General features: G+C 44.5%; 1 protein-coding gene across 9 annotated transcripts in view; it reads right to left on the bottom strand.

Annotated features, from left to right (window-relative positions):
• Window positions 1-8173: 8173 nt before the first annotated feature.
• Frmpd3 (FERM and PDZ domain containing 3) overlaps window positions 8174-26970 on the bottom strand; it is a 151963-nt gene continuing 133166 nt past the window's right edge. For all 9 annotated transcript variants that reach the window (XM_060375634.1, XM_060375635.1, XM_060375641.1 and 6 more), the window contains 2 exons: window positions 13958-14779; window positions 8174-12505 (listed from right to left, as the gene is read on the bottom strand). In XM_060375634.1, the coding sequence (XP_060231617.1) occupies window positions 9441-12505; window positions 13958-14779 (3887 nt within the window). In that variant the 3' untranslated portion in view covers window positions 8174-9440. The remainder of the gene's footprint in view (window positions 12506-13957; window positions 14780-26970) is intronic.

The following is a 26970-nucleotide window of genomic DNA, read 5'->3' as shown; positions in this document are numbered from 1 at the left end:
CTAGTGAAATGTAGACTTTCTAGTGAAAATGTAGGCTTAAATCAGCTTGGAGGAAAGATGGTCATAGAAGGTTGTCACCTCACATGGTATTGTCAAGCCAAAGGAATGCCCGAAGACCAGGGATCCCTTACTGAGATAGGAACAGAGAAAGCAATCAGTGGTCCTAAAGCAGAGCTGAATTTGCTTTCTAGGAAACTTGGTGATGATTGTTGGAGCAGAATTTCCCCCTTCTCCCATACTTCCTTAAAAATCATTATCCTGCTAACACTTGGCATAAGGCCATAGGTTGATAGTGGAAAACATTATGGTAAACTCTTGCAGAGTAGGCAAAAGCAAGAAGCTGGCCCCTGGGACTCTGAAACTGAATTGGAGTTTAACCTGGTATAGTGGTACATGCATGTAATCGGTGACGCTAAAGGAGGAAGATCACAAGTTTTTAGGCTTGCCTGAGCTACAAAGTGAGACTCTGTCAAAAGAAAAGGAAGGAGGTAAAATAAGAATGAATTTTGAGGTTTTATTTATCCATGTATTTCAACATTTCTTCTTCTGGGTCTATAGTTAAATGAGATGAGTGAGCACATTGTAAGGATATCTGTTGCAGGATATTTGATCCTGTTGTAAACCCCGAAATTGTGAACTGTAAAACCCTGTTTTTTGTTTGTTTGTTTGGTTGGTTGGTTGGTTAGTTTGGTTGAGCCCTAACCACACCTTTAATCCAAGAACTTTCTGTTTATTGTAAACAGGTGATTAAGGTGTGGTTCACTCAGCCCTAGCACACACCTTTAATCCAAGATCTTTCTATTTACTGGTGGATCTAAAAAAGTTAAACCTAGGTCAAGAGGTGGAGCAAGAAACCAGCTGACAGGGATTAAAGAGTAGGAGGGACTTTGAGTTGAGGGGTGTTTAAACATGGAGAAGTAGAGCTCAAGCTCTGGCTTTAGCTTTGGCTTCAGCTCCTCAGCTCCTCAGCTCCTCAGCTCCTCAGCTCCTCAGCTCCTTGGCTTTTGGGGCTTTGAGCTAGCAAGCCTTCAGCCTTGGGTTTTTTTGGACTTTTTCAGCCTGGGCTGTCAGTTATACTAGTAAGCCTTTTGGGTTTTTTCCCAGCCGGATCTGAGCTGAGAAGGAAGGTCAGCTGGGTGTTTTCTCTTCCTCTTTGAGATAGCAGCTTTTCACTCCAGTATCTGGCTCCTGAGTCCTTATTAGTAAAATAGAATGGTTGGGATTTTCATCATTGTTTCTTAACAGATACTAATCTACATTTTTTTTTGTCTTCCTTGCAGCCCTGTTCACAGTATCCAAGATATGGAACCAACCTAGATGTCTACCAGTAAACAGATGAATAAAAATGCACTGCATATGCCCAATGGAGTCTTATTCAGCAAAAAAGAATAAGGAAATTATGTGATTTATAGGAGAATTAATAGACATGGATCTCACTATGTTTAGTAGACACAGAGATCACCATATTACGGGAAATAAACCAGACTCAGAAAGACAAATAGCACACAATCATACGTGTGGAAGGGAAGCTAACACAAAATGCTTTACTATTAAAAGATAAGAACTAAACCAATGATTGCCAGGAGTGGAGAGAGGAGCAGATCTGGAGAGATGTTGGTTAGAGATTACATGTAGTGATATGTAGGATGAACAAGTTTAGAGATCTAATATACAGCATGAAGACAATGTGGTTAGTAAAATATGCTAGGGCCAACAAGGTGAGTCAATGAGTAAAGGCGCTTGCTGTCAATCCTGAAGACCCAAGTTTAGTCCCCAGGATGCACAGGTAGAAGGACTCACTTCCACAAGTTGTCCTCTGACTTCTACACATAAGCTATATCATGGACATGCATGTGTACACTATTTTGTTTGTTTGTTCTTTGAGACAGGTTTTCTCTGTGTAGCCTTGGCTGTCTTGGACTCGCTTTGTAGACCAGGCTGACCTGGAACTCACAGCAATCTGCCTGCCCCTGCCTCCCTGAGTGCTGCTGGGATTGCAGGTGTGTTCCACTGTGTCTGACTGCACACATGATTTTTTAAATGTAATAATAATATTTTGTTGTTGAGTAGGTAGATTTCATTTACCTGACACACACACACAAACACACACATGCTTTTAATAGTGAGTATTTGGGGCCAGAGAAATGGTTCAGCAGTTAAGAGTACTTGCTTATTTCCTTATTGTTATGACCCAAGTTTAGATAGCAGCACCCATACGGAGTAGCTCACAAACACCAAAGGATCTGACACACTCTTATCTCTTATGGCCTCTCTTCAGATGGATAGACTCTCTCTCTCTGTCTCTCTTTCTCTTTCTTTCTGTGCTAGGCTACACTTTCCAGCCCACCTTTTTCTTTCACCCTCTATGTTGAAATAGGATAGGAAATTCCAGTCTCTTTTAATTAAATCTGCTTCTAACAAAGAGAATGAGAATGAAGAGAGAGCAGGAGTATGGGTGTCAAGGAAACAAGCCAGCGTGAGAGCCTTTGAACTGCCTGCTTGTTCCTGAAAGGTACTGGTCTTCCCCTGAGCAGCCCCAGTGCTTCATGGTTTCAAAAGGAGGACCTCCCCTATCAGTGGAATTGGAAGGGGGCAGGGAGGACCTGAGAGAGGGAGGGTGGGATTGGGAGAGAAAGAGGGAGGGAGCTATGGCTAGGATACAAGTGAATGACTTATTAAAATTAAAAAAAAAAGGCTGGGAGGGTGCAGGTTGTGCATGTTCCATTTGAGGGGTACTGTCAGAAGCCAGTTTTGCCTGACAAGAATAGATATTTGGAGGAAACAGGGCCCTCAGTCTTGTTTGGGCCAAGTTTCTAGTTCCAGGCGCTCAGTGCAAGCTTAATTAGTTTCGGTGGAGCAACTGCAAATGGGGCAGCTTGATTTGCACTTGTTAAGCTTGTACAGCTAGGAGTGAGGATTTTTATAGCTGCTTTTGCAGTACCTTCTCATTAATCCTCACAGCCACAGAGGGAGGCTGAAGACTCAGTCATCTTTCTTTTAGAGAAGAGTCCCATAGAGGTGAAATTACTTGAACCCCATCAAATAGCAAGTCAGCCATGGTGCTGAAAATAGAACCAAGCTGTGATTCTGGGATGAACTCAAGTTAGTCTACAAGTCATTCCTGCTTTGTTCACTACAGATGCAGATCTCCCTCTTGCAGGGAATCTGTATCACCTTACTCTCTGCTGCAGGCTGACCCTCTGCTTATTGATAGTATTTTGTTTTCTTCTTTTTTGGGTGTTTCGAGACAGAGTTTCTCTGTGTAGTAGTCCTGGCTGTCCTGGAGACCAGGCTGGCCTCCAACTCACAGAGATCTACCTGCCTCTGCTTCCCGAATGCTGGAAATAAAGGTGTGAGCCACCACTGCCTGGCCCTGCTTAAGGATATTGTAGAGCCACGCATGATGGCGTGCAAGTGCACACACACACACACACACAAACACCCTTGTCATTCAGGAGGCTAAGGCCACCCTGGGCTACATATAGAAATGGAGCTCTTGTCTCAAAATGAGTGTGAAATATGGCAACACTTGGGTGTAGAGCAGTCGTTTTCAACCTGAAGGTTGAGAGCCCTTTGGGTATCAAACCATCCTTTCACAGGGGTCACTGAAGACCACTGGAAAAACACAGATGTTTACATTATGATTTGAAACAGTAGCAAAATTATAGTTATGATGTAGCAGTGAAAATAACTTTATGGTTGGTGGTCAGCATGACATGAGGAACTGTATTAGGTAGATTGAGAACTGCTGGTCTAGAGACTGGAGAGAGGGAGGCTTGATTTTTCTTAGCATACCTGCCTGGCTAATCCCTCTAGGTCCTGGATGTCTGAGGTGCTTGATTTCTACTTGGGTCCAGATTTTCAGAAACAGGTCAGTCCTAGACAGCTTCCCTTTGGGATCGGTGCCTCCAGCTCATTTCATTTGTCTGCTAGAAACAGAGTATATACATCATGTCTGTCAAAGCATGTCTAGGAGTTGAGAAGAATGAAGATGGATGCCATGTAGTTAGGTAAGGAAATGTAGCCAAGAGTTATTGAACACATTTGGAGTGTATTTGAAATGTTAAGTATTCTTTAAATGTATGCACAGTAACCAAAATGAAACAAAAGGAAGAAAGAAAAAAAAAAAGTCTGTCAAGGTTTAAATTTTTCTCCATGATTTGTTGTTGTTGTTTTTGGTATTTGAGAGGTGAGTTATTAGAGATGGCAGAGTCTCACATAGCCCAAGCTGGTCTTGAACTCCTGTCTCCACATCCTGAGTACTGAGATTATAGGCACGAGCCACCACACCCAGATTTTTGTCGTAATGTTACTTTTGGCATCATGATATCTTTATTTTAAGATATTTAATGTATCATCCAAATGATATTTTCCTTTCAAATCTTTTGAGAAAAATCTGGTGTCAGGAATATGATCCTGCTTTATAAATGTAATGCCCCTTTCCAGTGCTGGCAATTGATTCTCTCCTATCCCTTTGGCAGCAAAAATTCTGGCTGAGGCAGGTCTTTTCAATTCATAGCTGATGAAATTGCCTATTATTCACAGTGTCTTGACAACAGCTTGAAAAAAATGTGACTGTGCCAGCCCCACCAGCATTCTGGGCCCAGGCCAACAACCTGAACCCATTTTCACTTAATTGGCTGAAGTCAGAGAGGCAGGAGTCAGGCTCTGGAGGAGTTGCCTAGGGTGGTTGGAAACCATCAGTTCTAGGTCCCAGCTCCAGCCCTTGATGGTCAGGAAGATACTGGTGAGAATATGGCTTCAACCAGTGCTTTATGCTCATGCAGGGAATGGCACTGGGTCCACAGAAAGTGAGACCAAGAGTCACCTCAGGAGAGTTTCAGAAGCACAGGGAAGGAAGTACTTGGTGAAATTCAGCTGAACTGATGGGGTACTGGGACCCAGAATCCGTGTTGTTTTATTTTCAGGAAGGGTCTGCCATACAGCCCTAACAAATAGGTTTAAACTAGGCTAGCCTTAAACTTGTGGTTCTAGCTTCCTGAGTGCTGGGGTTACAAGCATGTGCCACCATGTCTTGTTTCCAGCTCCTCCCCTCTCCCTTTCCCTCTTGTCTCTTCTCTCTCTGTATCTATATCTATGTCTATGTCTATATCTATACCCAGCACACACCTACTACTTTGCCAGGATGACTCCAAACTGATTCCTCTCTCTCTACCTCCTAAGTGTTGAGTTGAGATTACAAGCATGCAACCACCACACCCATTTTTTTAAAAAAGCTTTCTCTCTCTTTCTCTCTCTCTGCATATTTGTGTCTGTGCATCTGTATGCACACACATGCAAAAATGTCCACAAAGGCAAGAAGTGGCTGTCAGATTTCCTAGTTGCAGGTGGTTACAAAGCCACCTGATGTGGGTTCTGGGGACTGAACTCAGGTCTGGAAGAGCTGTATGTGCTGTTAACTGGTGAGCTCTTGCTCCAGTCCTTATGCTCAGTTTTTACACAGTGCTGGTGATTCATCAAACCTGAGATTTATGTGTACTAACAGGTACTCTCCAAACTAAGTCACAACTCCAGGCCTCACCTCTACTTTTAATAGGATGCTGGCTGCATAGCTATGTCTTACCACACCACCCTGGATTACTGATTCCCAGAGGAGAATGTGCCCTTTTTACATTGTATAACAGACTGAAGGGACTCTTTCATGATAATCATCTTTTTACTTTTTTCTTTCTTTCTTTTTTTTGTTTCTAGAGACAGGGTTTTCTTTTGTAGCCTTGGCTGTTCCGGACTCAAATTGTAGACCAGGCTATCCTCAAACTCACATCAATCCACCAGCCTCTGCCTCCTGAGAGCTGGGATTAAAGGCGTGTGCCACCATGCCCATCGATAGTCATCTGATTTGACATCTATTTATGCAAAAGATGTTTTTATTTTTTAATATTGTATGTGTCCATTTTTCCTTTATTTCTTTTATTTTTTTAATATAATTTTTATTACAATTTATTTACTTTGTGTCCCAGCTGTAGCCCCCTCCCTTTTCCCCTCCCAATTCTGCCTTCCCTCTCCCCGTCCCTCATTTCCTTAGCCCCTCCCCAAGTCCACTGATAGTGGAGGACCACCTCCCCTTCCATCTGACTTTAGCCTATCAGGTCTCATCAGGACTGGCTGCATTGCCTTCCTCTGTGGCCTGGTAAGGCTGCTCCCCTCTCAGGAGAAGGTGATCAAAGAGCCCCTGGATTCATGTCAGAGACAGTCCCTGTTCCCATTACTAGGAAACCCACTTGGACACTGAGCTGTCATGGGCTGCCATCTTCATTCAGAAAGGCAAACAGGATAACCATCAGAAGAAGGAGAAAACAGGGAACAGGACAGGAACCTACCATAGAGGGCCTCTGAAAGACTCTACCCAGCAGGGTATTAAAGTGGATTCTGAGACTCATAGCCAAACTTTAGGCAGGGAATCTTATGAAAGAAGGGGGAGATAGAAAAACAAGGAGGGGATAGGAGCTCCACAAGGAGAACAACAGAACCAAAAAATCTAGGCCTAGGGGTCTTTTCTGAGACTGATACTTCAACCAAGGACCATTCAAAACAGACCTTTTGAAGACTTACTATGTGCCAATTCTATGTGTGCAAGTACCCAAATATGAACCAGAGTAAGATCATCAGGCCCTACCAGTGTGATTGGTATAGGGCCATAGGGAGGTTCCAAGCTCTGGACTGCTCATTGTATCATTTTGAGTGTCAGCTAGCTCCACTTTATATGAGCATTCCACTGATTTCAAACCTTGGCTATGGGGCAGATTGTCTAAGAGGCAGCATCCAAAAGAGCTCTGCTCTCATTGTCCATAATTTCTCCCATGTATGCATTGGGGAACCTCCAGAGTGACCCAAGCTCACTGTGCTGCCTCTGGCACCTCTTCTCCCAATCCTTTCTTCCAAGCCTTAGGCAGGATCTTTGCAGACATAACGGAGTAAATCTTTGCCAGACTCCTCAGGACACTGTATATGATGCCAATGAGGCAATGATGCTAGATGGAGCTGAAATTACCAAGTCATGTGCCCTTGGGATTATCATTATCCAGAAGCAGTCTTTTCTACCACATCATGAGTGATTGTGCAGAAAGATGATCTGCCTACATTTGCACAAAGACACCTCAGAGACCACTGGGAACCCGTGTTTAAAGGAAAAAATGAAGAGAATGGGAGGAAGTAAAGAATTCTTGGTATTAAATAGCTCTGAAAAACTAGAGAGGTTGACCATGTTTGCGATCCCGATGCTTCTATCCCATCAGAACCAACCCCACTTTCAGATCCCCTGATTTGTCTAGCCCCAACCCTTCATTTTTGAGGTCACAGCCATGGTAGCCAGGTAAACCAGGAGTCCCATGGCCAATAGACAGTGGTAAACATCTTACACTATGTGTATGTCAGGTGTTTTCAAAGAGAATCGAGGAGGATCCCCTGTGTATTGAGGACCATGGGAGAAGTGGGATCCTAAGCTCTCATCACCCAACTGAGCCCATATACCAGGGGATGAAGGTGCAGGTAGAACAAAGGACTGCTACCAACCAATAATTCAAGGACACAGGGACATCCACAGAAAGACACTGCAAAGACTTATTTGGGATAGTAAGATGAATAGATTTAATCATTCTTGTTTGAAAAACAAGACATAAATTAGTGTAATATATAATTTATATATTTATGTAGTATACATACTATATACAGACATTAGAAAATGTTCCCTCTCCATGAGGCTGAGGGAGAGGCTAATGACAGCGATGAAATGACAAAGGCAAGGTCTGAGTGGCAAAGGTGTGGGATCAAGAAGTTGGGAGAAGAGGAAGACCATGCCAGCACTCGGCTGTCATGGTCGTGGGGGAAAGGGTTCCCCATTGGCTGCATCTCTGGCCCATTAAACATCTTGGTCCTGTGGGAAAAGAGGCAAGGAAGGGGGCTGGCTTCTGTAGAAGGGCGCCCCTCCTCCTTGCTGGAACACTTTGCCACTCAGGAGGCTTTATTGTGCTAGGATCACCAAGGAGAGGCAGGGGCTTGGCACAGTGTACATCTTATAAAACTCACATAAGAACAAGAGATTTCACATAGGCCTCTCACACAGTGATGAAAGAGAGGCCAACGCTGGGTAGGAGGGAAACAAGCAGCTATGGAGAAGTGGACAAGAAGCAATCTATACAGAAGAAACATTGGCTTTCTTTGTTTCCTACAGTGAGATAACTGTAGGGACTCCGTGTCTTCACTCCCAGAAGGGCTAGGGGTAGGGGTGGATGGCAGCAGCGGCAGCAGCGGTGGCAGCGGTGACAGTGGTGGTGGTGGTGGTAGCAGTGGCAATAGATGAGTGTCAAAGAGTATGCTAAACAGTGTGAATTCCCTTCCAGATGGTTCCAGAGAGGGAGAGAGAGGTGCAGGACTGCACTGGGTAAGGCGCTCAGCTTCTTTTCTTAGAGAGACAAATCCACAGGGTCAATACACAGCCAAAAGCATATACTCAGGATTAACATATCACGCTAGCTTCCAGAAGTTTAAGATATAGTCATCAACACCCCCACCCTTCCCCCCTCCCCCCACCCCCTATCCCAATCCGTAGCTACATCAAACTCCTAAGGACAGTCTATCTGATAGAGATCTTGAGAGAGGAGCCACATGCCTCTGGCCAACAGCTCCTGCAAACAGGGCTGGGTTGAGCTGAGCAGGCTCTGATGCCAGCACTGGGTCTCCCCAGAGCAGACATTTTCACCAGATACCTTACCCAAAACAAGTGAGGTGATCTCAGAGGCTTGCTCCCTAGTGGACTGAGCTGCCCTGCCCATCAGAAAGGGGCAGGGCACTTTAGGGATGGCTGGTGTGGAGCTACTGAACCTGGGGGGCAAGGGCTCCCAAGGCTTCCAGCCTGTTGAGCCAGCCACTGACAGCCAGGCATGGCTGTATTCTGCACATATCCTACCTGGGCACTGGCCCTTGAGGTGGCTCCTGCCAGGTACAAAAGAGCCCATGGTAGGTGGGTGCATCTGGACTGAGCGCCCTCTCTCCTTGGTTTGGCGCTGTGGCCTACCGCTACTGCCACTGCCCTCTGTGAGGCAGCAGATGCTAGGAGGAGCTCGAGGTCCTGGCTTCCCCAGTGCCCAACTCAGAGCAAGAGGTGAACCTGATGTCACCTATCAGCCCCAGAGAAGAGATAAAATACAGCTCTGTGGTGGACGTAATGGCAAGGGACCTTTGCCCTCACAGTGACGCCCAGAGGCCAGGCAGGGGTGAGTACACCCAGGGCGGCAGCTAAGCCTGCAGCTCTTAATAGAGAGCCTTAGTCTAGGGAGTTAGCCTTGGAGACTGATAGGCTCTTGGACCCTGACTGGCCCAGCAGACACACACACGCACACACACTCACCACAAAGATGCAAAGACCACAAAGCTCAAACCTGGGGCTGTGGGTGGGGAAGGGACAAGCCTGGGCAAGTGCCCTACTTGATAAGGGTTTTTAAGGAGCGTGTGAATGTGCTCATAACAGTCGATGATGGGGAGCCTGGTGGGTGCCCTGTGGCTGCTGGCAGCTGTGGCAGTGGCAGTGGCAGTGGCAGCGGAGGCTGCTGCTGCTGCTGCTGTTGCTGCTGCTGCTGCTGCTGCTGCTGCTGCTGGTTAAGGTTCCGAGCTGTGGACTCCTCAGCAGCACGCAGCAGGAAGGTGTAATTCCTCACTACCTCTTCTACTTTGGCAAGCAGCTCCTGGCGCTGGGCCTCAGAGCGCACGATGAACACTAGCCGTACAAAGGTTTCAATGAGGCTGCTCAGCACCTGGAAGCTGCCTGTGATGGCCGCCAGCATGTGAGTTGGGCTCTTGTCCACGTTGGCTACACGGCGGCAGGAGGCCCTGAGCTCCTTGAACTTGAGAGATAGCTCAAGCTTGTACTCGGAAATTTGAGAGACATAGGGCTTGGGAGCACGGGCCTCAGGGCTGGCCACACACTGCCGCAAGACTGTAAGCAGCTCATTGGTGTCCAGACGGGCAGCCAAGAAGCCATCAGGGAGGCCATAGGCATGGGCCCGCAGGGCATTGATCTTAGCCAGGCTCCCCTCAAAGGTAGACACCCGAAGGTCAATCTCCTGGGTGTGGGGGGCCTCGGGGCTGCTGCTGCAGGTGGCAGCATCCAGTACCTGTAGGGTTCTGCTCACCACAGGTACCACCTGCTCATCCAATTTCATGCCAGGCAGAATCTTCATGGGGATGGAATAGGAAAGCTCATCCTTGCCATCACTGGCATCATCTGCCATGTCACACTTGCGGTAGTAGAAGCAGTAGCGAATGGAACAACACTTGCTACTTTCACTGTCCTCATCCAGATCAGCTGGCCTCCGGTAGACCTCCTCTGGCAGTGAGAACACAGCCATCTGCCTGGGGCCTTTACTCTCAGGGGCTACTTGGACATAGGAGGGGTCTCCTAGAGTTGGTGACTCCGCATACTTGCTTTTTGGACCCAAGCCTAGCGGGAGGCCTGTGTCTATCTCCTTGACCTCTCTAGGCAGCATTCCCAGGGGTGGGTGTGGGTAGATATCTGAGGTCAGTGAGGCCCTGTCACCCTGGTCCAGCTCACCAATACTGTAGCGATGCATCAGTTTCCTGTAGTTGGGATCTCCCAAACACTCACCCCCTGAGGCACACGTGGTCAGGCATGAAACACCACTCTCAGGATCTGACCTGCACTCACGGGACTCCAGGCTGGTGGAGCGGATGCGCTGGATGTTGATGGGACTAAGGCTCAAGCCTGGGTCAGCCTCTGGCTGCCTCTGGGTAGGGGGAACCCTCTCCCTCTCCCGGAAGCCAGGCACTGGGGTCTGGGCAGCCTGTGACCGACCTCCTCGGCAGATGCGCTTGCAGTCACAGCTGCGCCTCTGTTCACGAGACATGCCAGGTCCCTGCTGCACGGGACTACTGCGTAGCTGGCAGCTGCAGCGTCCAGGTGCTGGGGGTTGCAGGTACTCTGTGCTTGGAAGCTCCCCTTGGCTCGGTGGCTTTAGAAGTTCCTCAAGGAACTCCAATTCATACTGCTTTACCTTCTGCAGCTGGGCCTGTCTCTCATCTGTCTCTTTCTTCTGGCGCGTAGGGAAGGTGGCAGAGAATAAGTTGCGTAGTCGGAAAGGACCTCGGGATGACTTGGGCTTTGTGGGGCCTTCAGAGGTTAAGTGGGCTCCATCCAGGGTTGTTTCAAGCTTTCTAGAGGGCATGGTGCTAACTTGCCGGCTGGTGGCCAGAGGCCTCATTGGGCTCTGGCCTCTAGGTTGGCAGCTGGGGCTCTGGCCACGGGACTGACTGCTTGGGCTGGGGCCACGGGGCTGGCAGCTAGGGCTGTGGCTTCGAACATGGCAGCTTGGGCTCTGCAGAGCCATGGGATAGCCAGCTCGGGGAACCAGGCTGGTCTCTTCAAGCTTGCTGCTTTTGGATATGCTCTCCAGCTGCCCTTTCTCCCCCTGTCCTGAGACTGTGCTCTGCTTGTTAGGGGGAGGCTTAGCACACTCTGGCCCACTCTTGCTTGCCACCTCCCCAGTAGTTTGCTTGCCCACTGAGTCTCGACTTGCTCTGGATAGATAGCTCTTGGGAGGGAAACTTTGAACAGGAAACCTATCCTCTTGTGGGATAAGGTGGAGGTTGTCAGCCCGGCTGCCAGTGGCTGCTCTGGGGCTGGCAGACGCCTCTAGGCCCAGCTGCTGCTGAGAATTCCGTGTGGTTTCTGGAGCACCAGGGCTCATTTTAAACTTCAGATTCTTGCTGGCACTGGTACTCATCAGGTTAACGTCTGGCCTGTCCATGGTGACCTCGGGCCTCCCCATGCTTGCCTCCAGCCTTCTCTCTCCCCTGTTGGAGGGTGCTGCCAAAGCTGTGCCAGGAGTGGCTAGACTCTTATTGTGTACCACCTGCTGTAGAGCAGCCGAGATGATGGCTGGGGTCACATTGCCTTTTGGGTCCAGGATAAGTTTAGGGTTCAACCTGACTTCCTTGGGCAGGTTCTCCCTAAGCTCTGAGACCTGTTCTTCACTGAGGGATGGTGTGGCTGCCCTTAGTGACATTTCTAGGCCTGGCCTACTGTGGCCTGGCCCTTTGTTCTCAGGAACTGGGGGAAGCAGGCTCAGATTCTTCTGTTCACTAAGCTGTGGGGACAGTGCTGGGTGCACGGCCAAGGAATATGTTCTCTCTCCCTGCATCTGGGTTTCTGACTGAGGCATCTTTCTGCGAGCCCCAGGGGGCCCAGGGCTCTGGCCAGTGACAGCTGGCTGGAGAGATGGGTTGGGGTCTGGGGGCCCAAGAGCATAAGGGGCAGTGAGGACAGCCTGAGCTGCACAGCTCTGGATCCTGAAAGGTAGGTCCTTTCGGGCAAGGAGGCTGTCCTTGTTGAGGTGTTGGGCCAGGAAGTAGGTGGTATTTTGGTGCTTCATGGCCGACATCATCTCTGACATATCTGTGAGCTCTGAGGAGTTGGTTTCATGACCCGAATCCAGCGATGATTCAGGAGTGATTGTGGCCAGCACAATCAGACCTGAAGAAACAAGAATGGGACTTGTCAAATATGTTGACATGAAGGGCTTTTTCCAACCATATCTAGAGTGTTTGTGGAGAACACTCAGTATCAGCAGTATTTCAAGCTGGGGAAAACCAGTCAAGCCTGAGAAAAGTGTATGGCTGAGGGGAAGGAGCCAAGCAGATCACACAAAGAGGAACAAGACATGAGAAGGGGGTGTGAAAGTTGGAATTAAAAAGAAATAACAACAACACCCCCCCCAAAAAAAAAGATCTGGGCATTTTGGTGGTAAATTAACATGTAAAACAACATGACAATCAATGCTATTTTTTAGATTCAACAGCTAAAAAATTTCTGTTAATTGTCCTGAAGAGAGTTGGCAAAGAGGGGCTATTCTGTTCCTCCTCATCTGGCCAGGCCTCGCAGCTGAGGCCACTTAGCTGCACTTTTCCTCTCCCTGGTAGCCACATGAGTGTTGGAGCTGAAAACCAGTTTTGAAGCCCTAGATGATGAGTGAAGACAAACTCCAGCCTGAGTTGGGGGCAAACATGCAGGGGCTATGCAATGATAAGGGATTCCTCATGTACAGAGAAGACAGACTTCCTTTGGCCCCAATCTCTTCTTCTGCTCATATCCCTGACTCATATGCCTGAGATTATTACTTATCCCTCTTTATTGATTTTGACATTATTGCTGTGTTTATCTCAATTAAAAAAAAAGATATGTGTGTGCATGCGCATATGTGTGCCTTTCAGAAGATGGACTTGTGTACATCTATAGTAAAAATAGAAATAATATTACATGGTTTTTCAAGCAATTAATAGTTAACAGAAATAGTTACTGATTACTGAGCTCTCACCATGTGTGAAGCAGTGCTTAAGTATTTTGCCTGAATGATATCATTTAATCTTCATGCTGTGTGATGGGATTAGTGTTACAAAACCAATTCTGGATGACAACAGTGATGCACAGAAGAGAGTAAGTGCTTTGTCATGAGCTGCACTGCCTGTGAGTAAAGGGATCTGGTACATCTGCCCCAGAGTTCATGTCCTCAGAGAGCCTAAAGATGCCAGCCCTGAGTTAGAGAAGGCTCTTGGCTGTCCTGATCACAGGTCATACTAGAAGTTGGTTGAACGTTGGGAGCATGCTGATATTCTTTGCTTTTTTTGTGTCTCTTCTATATTCCTGTTCCTCAGTAATAGCGTTGATCTACAGCTGGTGTGGCTCCAGTCCTTGGATTATATCTGCACAAACTATCCAGAGATATGGAATCATGAGGATTCCACTAGAGCTGAATCATATCTCTGCTCTATAGCTTCCTTTTTCCTGAGTCCTACGGGGAACTATTGTTGCCCATTCATTGCTTTGATATACAATAGACAAGTGCTCGAAAAGAAGCAATACTGCTTAATGGACATTCCTGGGTCAGAAAGAGGAAGAGAGTAAGAGGAAGGAGGAGTGGCCTATTACCTGCAGTTTGTGGGGGTTGGGGGTGGGGTCCATCTTCTGAAGCAGCCAGGGCTTCTAGAGCCTGCAGAGTTGACACCAGGGCATCATCAAGCTCCTGGGCATGATCTCGTACTGTCCGGGTCTGTACACTGTCAATCAGAGTCACTGGAATCTCATCATACAGGAGCCCTCGCAGGTGACGTCCTTGCTCCTGACTTTGAACAGCCCTGAGCTTGGGATCTTCCTCATCAGAGCTGTTGTCTCTGAAACCAGGGGGTGGAGCAGCAATGGCAGGCAACAGAGAAGTTGTCTCATCTTCCTCTTCCTCCTCTTCCTCACTTCCTGGTGGTGGGAGAGACATTAAGTCTACCATATTGTCCGGAGAGGAGCCAGGCCTCCCACCTTTTCGAGGCCCCAGATGCTCCTGGAGTTTGACTTTGCAAGAATCACAGTAGAAATTCAGGGCTTCAGCCCCAAGGGAATTGTCCAAAGTGTAGGACCGGGCCCTGCTGGCACAAGGCTCATGGTCTAGGCTGGCTACGTCAAAGTCATCAGGAATCATCTCGTAACCTTGGCCAGAGCTTTTGGATGTGGGGTCAGATTTGGTTCGGGGCCTGGTTTCGTCGAAGAAAATTAGGTTCTCGTTGACATCTGTCCTGCTTTCTTGCTCCTTCCTTTGTTCCCGCATGTGGAGGTAGCAGAAGCTGACAAGCTCAGAGTCGGCAGGTGGGGTCGTGCATCGGCTTGACTTCCTAGGGCTGGTGCCCAGGCTGCCCATGTAACTACTCTCCTTTTTCCCCAGGTGGCCCCCAGCGACAGAACGGTGGGCACTGTGCATGTGATCTAAAACGCAAGAAGGGGACACACAGATGAGCAGTGTGACTGGATAACAGGGAGAGAGGGAGAGAGGGAGAGAGAGAGAGAGAGAGAGAGAGAGAGAGAGAGAAATTTGCCCAGCTGTTAGAGATTACAGGGAGAGTGTGCTGATGGGCCATGCCACCATGCCACCATGCCACTGCTGATACTGTAAGTATAGTGAGTAGAATATGATCGGCAGAGATGCAGAAGCCTTTATCACCTCTGCAAAAAGAAAAGAAAATCACAGTCTAACATCAGGCATCACAGGATTCTCCCATGGATATGTTTGGTTTAAGAGTCAGGTGTAAACATGCCTAAGGAAACGAGGTTAGCTTCATGTGACTTCATACTTCTGCCACTGCCCTCACCCTTTTGTGAAGCCAGACCTACTCCTAGTCCTCTGTGGTTCTCTTGCTATCTTGGATCCGTTCTAGTCCAAGAAATTGTTATGAGAAGTTACTTTGTTTCCTGAGAAGGTGTTAAACCAGCTAGCACAAGCTGAGCATGGTGGCTTAAGCTTAGAAGACTAACGGAGAAGGGCTACCATATGTTTCAGGGTAGCTTAGGCTACACAGTAAGCTCCAGCCTGGGCTATGGTATGAGATTGTCTCAAAAACAAAAACAAAATGAACAACAAAAATTGAAATCAAAGAGACAAACCTCCAAGCTGGCTAGTACAATTCCAGAGTTTGCACTTCAAGAATGCTTCTGGCCAGGAGACCAAAGATCTTGAAAGGATAATTACCCGCTAGTCAAATTCTGGGCATTTGAATTTGTAATGTATAAGAGAGACATGAAGGGCTGTGCTATATGGAATGAGCATGGGGCCTGATTATGACTCTTCAAAGCTTATTACTGCCCTGTATTCATGCAAGGCCACTGCAAGTGGTAAAATGTTCTGATCAACAGCTCTTGATAGTATTTATGTACATCAAAGCCTTATGCACAGCAAATTTGACCTGAGTGGTTTCTTTATCATACTGTTTTGGGAGCTCATCTCATATCTTCTATGAGGCTATACTCAGACAATGCCAGCTTGCTCTGCTATCAGCAGACAGATGAAAAACCCAGCACAAAGCTGGGCATGGTGGCATGTGTCTGTAATCTCAACTCTGGGGAAGTAATGGCAGAATGAGCAGGAGCTCAAGGCAGTCCTCAGCTACATAGTGAGTTTGAAGCCAGCCCAGGAATCAAGTGACCCTATCTCAAACAAACAAAAACAACAACAACAACAACAAAACATCCAGGATAAGCTATATATTACCCCATTCTGTTTCGCAAACCAGTGAGATAGGTATATGTATCCCCATTTAACAAAGGAAGAAACAGACCAAAATGGTTATATGATTTACTTAAGGTCTTATGAGTTGTAAATGGCCACCTGGGATTGAGTCCAGATTGGAGAATTTCAGAATTCAGATAGCTAATCATCATGATGGCCAAGGTATTGGAAAACAAGACTTTAAATGCTCTCAAAAGTCAGTTTGGTAAGGCCAGATCAATGTGCTCATGTTACTTTTCAATAGTACTTACAGTTAGGACAAAAACACAGTACTGGCACCCAGCAACTGAGTGCCAAACACATTATGTGAAAACCAGTCTGAATTGAAAAATGTATATGCAATTCCACAGTAGTTAGAGCCTTAAATATACCACTTTCTTAAAGACATAATCTCACTGTCTAGCCCTAGATAGTTTTGAATTTATAATGTAGGCCGAGCTGGCCATGAACTTGTGGTGATCCTCCTGACTCTGTTTTCTAAGTGCTGGGATTGCAAGTATATAACACCATGCTTGACAGTAATAGTACCTTTTTATTTACGATAGGGTCTCATGTAGCCCACATTAGCCTCTAACTCACTCTGTTCCTGAAACTGGCCTTGAACTCCTGACCATCTTGCTTTCACCTCCCAGCACTTGAGACACTGATGCAGGAAGATGACCATGACAGCCTGTATAGAGAATCGTGGGCTTGGCTCCAGCAAAACCCTGTTTTCAAAACCAAACAAGGAGAAAATAAAAAGAAGCAAGAATACCTTTTAGGTCTTTCTGAGGCCAGTATTATCTTAATATAAAAACCAAAGAAAGACATCACAATAAAACTACAGACCACTAGCCAGGTGCAGCGCAGTGGCCCACACCTGTATTCCCAGTACTCAGGGAACCAGAGGCAGGCAGATCTCTGTGAGTTCAAAGCCAGCCTGGTCTACAAAGTGAGTCCAGGACAGCCAAGGTTACACACAGAAACCCTGTCTCAGAAAAAAACAAAAACAAAAACAAAAACAAAAAACTCTACAATCCCATATCTTTTGAACACAATGTTTATAAATATAGACACAAAAATCTATCAATAAAATCCTAACAAATGTAACCCAGAAACACATAAAAAGAATTACATACTAGAAATTGCATGCCAGTATGCTTGTGTATGGGGGGGTTTCCTGCATTAATGGAAAATTGTTTTGACATGAAAAGTCAGTTAATTTAAAATTGTATTTTTATTTTATGTGTATGGGTGTTTTGCCTGCATATATGTTCATCTATCACTTGACTGCCTGGTGTTCATGGAAGCCAGAAAAAGGGCATTAGGTCCCCTGGAACTGGAGTTACAGATGGTTGCAAGATGTTGTATAGCTTCTGGAAATCAAAATCAGGTTCTCTAGATGGGTAGCCAGTGGTACTCTGAAACATTGTCCAATCTCTCCAGCTCCCAAAAGTGAATTTTTTTAATATTAGTTACAGTTTATTAACTTTGTATCACAGCTGTATCCTGTTCCCTCATTCCTCCTAATTTCATCCTCCCTCCCTCATCTCTTCCCTGTCCATTTCCAAGTCCACTGATAGGGGAGGAAGTGAATTTTTAATTCATACAATATATCATGATAATAGAGACTAAAATATGCGTGTTCATCTCAAAAGACACAGAAAGCATTTGAAAAAATTAAACAAAACAAAACAATACAAAACAAAACAACCAAAACCCCACGGCCTTAGTCAACAAACTAGAATCAAAGGGAATTTTTCAACATAATAAATGTTATTTATTTAAAAAGCCCTCACAGCTGAGCTTGGGATGTAGATGGTAGAGCAGTTGCTTTGCATGCACAAAATCCTGAGTTTGATTATCTGCACCACATTAAAAAAAATAAAGAAAACTGGTTATGGTGACACAAGTCTGTAATCCCAGCAGCTAGGAGGTAGAGGCAGGAGGATCAGGAGTTCAAGGTGATCCTGTTGTCTTTGGCTGTCTAGCAAGTTCAAGGTTATTTTAGAATATGTAAGATTCTATTCTCAAAGGGGGGAAAGAAAAAAAGTGAAAATTTGATATATGTACACAATGCAATTTGTTTTGTTTTGTTTGACAGGGTCTCATATTTCCAGAGTTGTTCTTGAATTCTTAATCCTCTTTCCCCTGCCTGGTGAAAGCTGAGACTACAGTTGTGTGTCACCACATCCAGTTTATGAGCTGCTGAGGACTGAAGTCTGGGTTTTATGTATATGTTGTACGGCTGTGTGCAAGTGGAGTCCAGAGTCAATGTTAGGCATACTCCTCAACCTTTCTCTTGGTATTCTGTATTGATGTATTCATTCAACATATTTTAAATTAGCTGGGTGGTGGTAGTGCAAACCTTTAATCCCAGTAGTTGGGAGGCAAAGGCAGGAGGATCTTTGTGAGTTCAAGTCCAGCCTAGTTTACAGAGTTAGTTCCAGGAAAGTCAGGGTTACACAGGGAAACCCTGTCTCAAAAAGCCAAAAAGAAAATTACATTTATCTCCCCCATTGTGTGTGTGGGCCTGCATGCTCAAGTTCATGCACATGAGTGTCACACATACTTGCTCATATGCTCACATGCATGCATGCATGCCACAGTGTGCTTCTGGGGGGTCAGAGAATAACTTACAGGAGTTGGTTCTCTCCTTTCATCATGTGGATTCTAGGATTGGAACTCAGGTTGTCAGGCTTGGTGGCAGGTACCTTTATCCACCAAGCCATCTTGCCAACTCTCTAGTTTTTCAGACAAGGTCTCTCACAGAACCTGAAGCTCATTAATTTAGCTACAGTCACTGGCCACCATATCCCACTGATCCTCCTGTCTCCACCTCCCTGTCAGTGGTGAGATTATGACTACATGCCACTGTGACTGGCCCTTACATGGGTACTGGGAATCAAATTCAGGCCCTTGTGCTTTCATGGTAAGCAATTTATGGGTATTATTTCTCCATCTTCATCACCCTTGGAGGGGTAACAGTTTCCATTATCTGTCTCTGGATGGCCTGGAACAAAGGGAATGAGTAAAGGATGAGGGGTGGGATAGTAGGGAGAGTGTATGTGGGAAAAATATAACAATATATACACATGAAAGTGATATAATGAAATTCGTTCTGTACATTTGAGACAGGATTTCTCTGTGTAGCCTTGGCTGTCCTAGACCTCACTATATAGACCATCCTGGCCTCAAACTCAGTGATCCCTCTGCCTCTGCTTCCCAAGTGCTGGGGTTAATGGTATGAATCACCACACCTGGCACTAAAAACAATTTTTGAAAAGTAAAATATGTTAAAATGTTTGATACATTCTTAGCTATTACATATGACCAATATAAGCACAGATATCACAAGATAGAGTTTTGGGACTTGGTAGGTGAGCAAATAACTCAAGTTAGGAAATTTGGCCTAGGTCATGAGGTGACTGACCTCAGTGGAGCAAGATTTTACTTATTCTGTATTTGTTTGTTTCTTTGTTTTGGGACAGTGTCTTGTGTAGCTTAGGCTGACCCCAAACTTTCTGTGTAGCAGATGATGGCCTTGAAATTCTGGTTCTTCTGCTTCTATCTCTTAAGTGTTAGGATCATCTGCATGCATACCTACACTTTGCTTGGTTTACAATTTTACTTTTGTCTGACTACTAACTCCTTTGTGTTCATTGTGCCCCTCCATCATCCCAAATTATTGATGATGCTATTGTTGCCAGTTTCTTATAGTCTGCTATAAAAAGTGTTAAATCATTATTATAAAACATACTTTCTGGTTGGAGAGATGACTCAGCAGTTAAGAGCACTGGCTGCTCTTTTGCTGCTCTTTCAAAGGTCCTCAGTTCAATTCCCAGCAACTACATGTTGCCTCATCTATAATGAGACCTGGTGCCCTCTTCTGGAGAGCAGGCATAACATTGTGTACATAATAAATAAACCTTAAAAAAAAACTGTGTTTTCTTTTGAGACATGGTATTATTATGCAGTCCTGGCTGGCCTGGCACTTGCTGTGTAGACCACATTGGCCTTGAACTCATGCAGATCTACCTGCCTCTGGCTCCTTGGTGCTGGCATTAAAGGTTTATGCCACCATGCTGAACCTAAAATACACTATTTATAATCCACATTGATATATAAGAAAATCCCCTTTGAATTCATAGTTCTATGAAACTTTGTGCTAAAAAGGGGTCAGAGGATAATTAAATGACTTACTAGACACAGAAAGAATATGAAACACTAAGTACAAATTTTTAAAAAGAAGAGCAATACTTGTATACTGAATTCCATAAAACATTTTTGAAACAAATGAAAGACAAAGTGGAAAGATTCTACATTAATGGACTAGAAGGCTTCATACTGCATACAACTTAAGATAATAATAATCCTTATTAGAATCTCAGCTGACTTTGTGGAAAATTGATAAGCCAATTATAAAATTCACATAGAATCTCAAAGTACCCAGAATAACTAGACAATCCTGAAAACAAAGAGAGAGAAATAATAATCAAGATAGTGTAATATTGACCTGAAGATAGGTGTATAAATCAATGGAATACAATGAAATGTGCAGAAATAAACTATCATATTTATGGCCAAATGGTTCAACTTGAAAATGGACAAAGGATTTGAATGGGTATTTCACAAAAGAAGACATACAAAAGAGCAATGAACACATGAAAGATGTTCAAAATCATTGGCCATTCATGAACTGCAAATAAACATCAGGGTTTGCCTCTTCTATCCACTATAATGGATGTAAGAAGACAGGTAATAACAAATATTGGTTGTTGGTATAATGCTCTTGTGGAATGTATACAATTTACCCTTGCTCATTCAAATGCTGATTTATCTACCCCACTATCTGGTTTCAATCTGGACATTGCATTCTGACATTTATTCTAACCATTATCTGTCTCAAGTTTGTGTAAACATGCCACCGTTTGTTCTCTGCATTGTCAATAAAAACAACCAGCCAATACTGAGCAATGGAGAGACTAGGCTGGGACATCCTGGTCTGGAAGGGAGAAGAAGGAAGGGAGTGGAAGGAGTCAGAGGGCAGAGATAAGTAGGAGAGGACTTGGAACCAGGAGGAGAGGTGAACCAGACCTAAGATATGACTAAAAGCAAGTATAATCTTGGAAATCTGGATGGTAGGAAACTATATGGGCTTGGAGGTATAAGATAGGGTAACTGTTGCCCAGCATTGTGCTCTAGGTTAATTAAATAAATACTTATCTCTGTGTGATGATTTGGGTATCCAGATTGTTTAGGAATAACCACTGCTCAACTAAAAGATGAATTAATAATACATATTAATATTCAACAACAATTGGTGAAGTTATGATGAAGTTATACTACTCTACTATTGCTGGTAGAAATGTAAAATGGTGGCATCATTTTGGAAAATAGGCAGTTCCTCTAATAATTGAGCATAGTTATCATTTGACTGGATGAAAAGAAATACAGACCTACAAAAAAAAAAAACAACAGAAAACTGGACACAAATGTTTAACGTCATTATTCATAATATCTAAAACATAAAAACAACCCAAAAGTCTATCATCTGATTAAGGGACAGATAAAATGTATTCTGTACAATAGTATATTATATAGTAATGAAAAGGAGCAATGTATTACTGTATGATATAACATGAATGGCCCTTGAAAACACTATGTTAAGTAAAAAAGCAAAGTACAAAGGACTATATTAAGTAAGTGCATTCATATAAAACACTCAGAACAATCAACACTATAAAGATAAAGCTACAAAGCAGTAGCTATCTGCTCTGTGTAGCAAACAGGAGACAATATGGGAAGGGACCCAGCCTAACCAGTAGATGTATTTTCAGGCCTGTGTTACCAGACCCAGATCAAATGGTGAAAGTGTTATAAAACTAGATAATCACACAACCCTATGAATATACTAAATATACTAACATGGAGCTGTACCCAGGCATGGTGTCACAGCACTCAAAAGCAGATGCAAACAGATCATTGTGCTTTCGAGGCCACTCTGGTCTACAAAATGAGTCCAGGACAGACAAGGATACACAGAAAAAGCATGTCTCAAAAACCAATACCAATACCAAAACCAAAACCAAAAACAATTACTTTTTAAAAGTTTACCATGTGCCAAGTCACCACTTTTTCCCTTTTTTTCATTTAAAGATTTCTTGGTGGGTAAAGAAATAGGGAAGATCTGGGAGGACTTGAGAGAGGGGAAAGAATATGATCAAAATATGTTGTAAAAAAAGAAAATAAAAAAGTTATTTCTTTCTTTGAGTATCTATGCTTGTGTGCATGGGTGCAGGTACCATAGAGGTCAGAAGAGGGTGTCAGATTCCCTGTAGCTGCAGCCACCTCATGTGGGTGCTGGAAACAGAACTTAGGCCCTTTGGAAAAGCAACAAATGCTCTTATCCATTGAGCAATCTCTCCAGCCCCCTTAGGATAGAGACCACTATATGGCCCAAGATGGCCTTGAATTTCCAATCCTCCTACCCCATCCTCCAGAGTGCTTTAATTACAGAAGTATGACACCACACCCAGATTTGGTACAGGGTTGAGTTGTTGTTTTGGTTTTGAGTCATAATCATACTATGTAGTCCTGGCTGGCCTGACTGTCTCTGCCTCTCTGAGTACCAGTGTAAAGGTGCCACCATGCCTGGCTGAAAGGATTTAAAAAAAAAAAAAAAACTACTTTGCATTGTGAAATAACTCAGTGTGGTTTATCTCACATTATCCTGTCAAATTTCTCAGGAGGTATGTAGTATATATGACTCCTCATTTTAAAGACAAGTAAACTTAGACTGTTTATGGGACTTGTCCCTGTTCACATGAATGCAACAGAGAAAAGATTATAACCCAAGTCTCTTCCTTCAGCTCCCCAATTCTTGGGATTTTCTATAGACCATGTTATCTACCTATATACAGATTCAATGTACTCACACTGTGTGGGTTAGACTTCACGTCTTATTGGCTGGGGCAGAGAGCTCTGGATCAGTTAGAGAATTAGTATTTAGTGACTCATCCTCCATCCAGGCTTCTGAAAGTTAAGGAAGTGCTTCAGGGAGCACAGAGTCCTTAGCTCTTGGTTCATGATACATCTCTCCCTGAAGGCATTATCTGCTGCAATGGGAATGCACCAGGTGGTAACTATTTAGGAGACAACTGAACTATCCTAGGTAGCCAGGCTGGCAATATGCTGATATCAGAAGTGGCTCCCAGAATTCTATACAATAAGCAAATGACAGCTCTTCTCTTTCAGATAAAGACTGGAGTTCTGAAGGTGGTTGCTCTCCCTGCAGGAAGAAACATTTTCCCCATACTTCACTGCCAAGGTCAGGTGATGTCTCGCCCACCATTGGCATTATGACTTCCAGATATAAGGAGAGAGTGCACCTGGGGTGTCCTGAGTGTCCTCTAGGTGTGTTAGAAGTTCCTTTAATGTCAACTGCATTTGGTTGATAGCTGGGACAGCTTGTCTCTCGCATTGTAAATCTATGTGAATTGCTCATCAGCTTTTCCTACGCAGGGGGTTGGAGATGTCCTAATTTATCCTTCTGTACTCAGTCACTCACAAGGTTGACTAAAAAATGTTGGCAAAGAACAGGACAGTGAACTGACTAGAATTATGCTAAAAGATATGTATATACATTATAGATAAAACATGCACATATTTATATTATACATATAGTCAGCACAAGATTGACTTAAGTAGCTTTCTAGACTTGGCCCTAGTGTATTTTTATAAAGTTGTGTTCATCGGTCATAACTATGACATAGAAACCCTGCAAGAACCTCAAGGTTTTTCTGAATCATCCAAAAGAGAAAAGAGTACTATGTTCAGTCTAACTTTCTACAAATGTTGCTGGGTGTTATTTGTAGCCTAGGCTAGCCTTGAATGTGTAATCGTCCTACATCAGCTTCCTGGGTGCTGTGATTACAGGCATGAATTACCACACTCAGTTTGCTGGGTTATATGTACAGGAAAACTTGATGCCTGAATATACACATACATGTATATATATATATACATATATATATATATATATATATATAAAATAAGAACATTCAGTTCAGCACAGTAAACTGTTTCGAAATATGTTAGAAAATATGGAGTGAATTTCTCTAACTGAGGTCCTAACTCCATTTTTGACATCCCATCTCCAAAGCCTTATTTTCTTGGATGACCCAACAGATAATACAGGGAGCTCAGGGCTGGGAAGAGATGGCGGCTGTCTTCCTTTCATTTCACTATTTCTTTCCACTACTTATTCATCTGCTGTGTGTGTGTGTGTGTCTGTCTGTCTGTGCATGTACATGTGTGTATTCTTATAGGTACACGTATGCCATCATGTGCATAGTGGGAGTTGGCTCTCTCCTACTACATGGGTTCTGAGGGTTGAACTAAGGCTTTCAAGCTTAGGGGCACATGCTGTCTGTATTTGCTAAGCCATCTTGCTGGACCTGCCTCTGGATTTCTTGCCACCTCAGTGAGATTTTGGCTCTCAAATTCAGATGGTATTATGTAAATGACAAGCTACTTACTGTCTTGGCACCATCCTGGACTCATCTGTCTATTTTCCCACTAGACTGTAAGCCATGTGAAGGAAAGTACCAAAAGAAGCATAGCTGTTGTGCTCAGCTCTATTCTCAATGTCTATTATAATGGATCCTTGAGGAACACCTGTTTTGTAAGTGAAATACTTGCTTTAGTGAAGTACTGTGAAGGAGAGGATTCCTTCTCTAGCACTCTCCCATTCTCCCGTTTTTCTAGGTTTTTAAGACAGGGTGCTTTATTCCCTTGTTGCTGGGTTAAAAGCATCCTTTTGGCCTGGTAGGCTGAACACTGAGCTGGGCTAGTTGGTAGGCAACAGCTCCTGTAAAGCAAAAATATAGCCCTGGCCAGACTTCTTCCTCTTTTCCACAGAGACCATTTCCTGCATGTAATATGGCTTTTGACTTTGGGAAAAGCCCAGCTGAAACTGTGAGGACACCTCTCTGTTGCCCTGGTGTTTAGGCAGACCTTGAACTTGTGATCTTTTTGCCTCAAACGTCCAAGAATCTGGGATTATATGTCTGTGCTAGATGCTTCCCTGCTATAGCCTTTGCTAAAGCACTACGGTGGGCTCTGGAACTTCCAGTTATAGAATGAAAATGAGATCTGATAGAGGAAAGTCATCTCAGATTTGGATGCTGATTCTAAAGGTCTTCAAGACCAGGAAGGGACAGACAATCCACTGAAACTTGGGGCTAATGCCTCTTCAGTGGCACTTTTCTCTTCTTAGAGGACATGAGAAAAGATGTACTTACAAGCCCGAAACTTTGCTGAATTTGGGCCAAGCCAGGAGGGGTTACCTTATACATCAGTTAGTGGCTGCTGTCAACCTGGCACCCAGCAGTTCAAAAGGCCAAGAAACTAGCACCTTATACCTAACCAGACTCCATGCAGGTGATAACAAGCCCAAGTTCTTATCTTTTTGGTCAGAAGAGGAAAGAGAAACACAGCGTTTCCTATATGCTTTGCCTCTGAACTGATTGTTTCCATCCTAAGCAGAAGCAGTATAAACAGCAATGACAACACACTGGCCCATTTGGCTCATAAATGGACACAGAGACCCATTTGCTTGGTGAGTACTGAGCTCCTTCCACACTGAAGGTGTGCAAGGAACCTCTTGGGAAATTGGAGACTTGGAGAAGGATATGCAAGTCATGCCTATTTCCAAAACAGACCTAATTTTGAGAAAGCAACAGGGAAGCCATGTGAAAAGTATTCCGCGAGGTTGCAGGAACACGTGTAGCCCACGTCTTGGGACTTGGTGCCACAATCTCTATAATAAGGGGGATACTTGCAACCAGAATTGACTAGGGTGCTGATGGCATGACAGATAATTGTCCCACAGATTGGGACTATATAACCATGCCTACTGTCTTCTCAAAATTGACACCCAAATAGCTCTCACTGTTCCACCTGGTCCTTCCTTGAATGGCTATAGGTTCGTCCTTCTACCCTCTCTTCTTTCTCCCCCCACCCTCCTGCTCAGTAAGAAGTACAATTTACTTGGGTGTGATTAGCCAGAGGAGGACCACAGGTGACACTGGGAACGCTAATGATGTTTTGCAAAGCACATTTACCTCTTCGAGTTAGTCACACTACTAACTAACTTTGGAAGTCACACAAACTCCTACTATGCAGACACTCCTTCTTTTGGGACCACAAATCCTTTTCAAGACCCTCATGAGATGAACTGCTTATCAATTGCTGTGAACAGTGATATGAGATTGAAAGTTGGGCCTACTATGTATGCAGACTATGTTTTTGACTGGTTCATGATAAAGAACAATGCTTAAAATGGGCAATACTCAGCTCTCTATGTGCTGGGTCATCTGGCCAGAAGTGTGTTTCTACTTCTACTCAGATACCATGATCCCCTCAGGTGCAGTGACCTGAAAGCAAGAAAGTCTTGAAGGTTTAGTTATAGTCAAGTGTCAAGAGCAGTTGGATCAAGTGTTCAGTTTATGACAAGGGTAAATCCTGGGTGCTCTTCCCGTTCTGTCTGTGATGCTTGGGCTAGGAAGGTATACTCTGCATAAGTCAGCCTGAGGTCTACCGTACCACTACCAGAACATCTCTGAGAATTAGCTTTACTAGGTAAGCTAACTGGGAAGCTTTCTGCTTGGAGGCTGCATTTGCTTTTTACTGGCCTTCCCTTCCATTTCCAAACCTTTTTTGGGGGGGGCATGCCCAGTCTCCTCCTATGCCCAGCCTTCAGTGACTTCAAATTTCAGACACTTCTGTCAATCTCCAATATAATGAAATAAAAGGAAGGTTTTTATTTTATTTTATTTTAACCTTACTTCAATGAAGCCAGAACAGGCAGAAATCTCTCCTAAATCACCAAAGCTCTGCCTTAGTTTCAATA

The sequence above is a fragment of the Meriones unguiculatus genome, chromosome X (assembly GCF_030254825.1).
Source record: "Meriones unguiculatus strain TT.TT164.6M chromosome X, Bangor_MerUng_6.1, whole genome shotgun sequence".
Lineage (NCBI taxonomy): Eukaryota > Metazoa > Chordata > Mammalia > Rodentia > Muridae > Meriones > Meriones unguiculatus.
The sequence above is the reverse complement of the archived record's forward strand: the minus strand, read 5'-3'. Positions and strand labels throughout refer to the sequence as shown.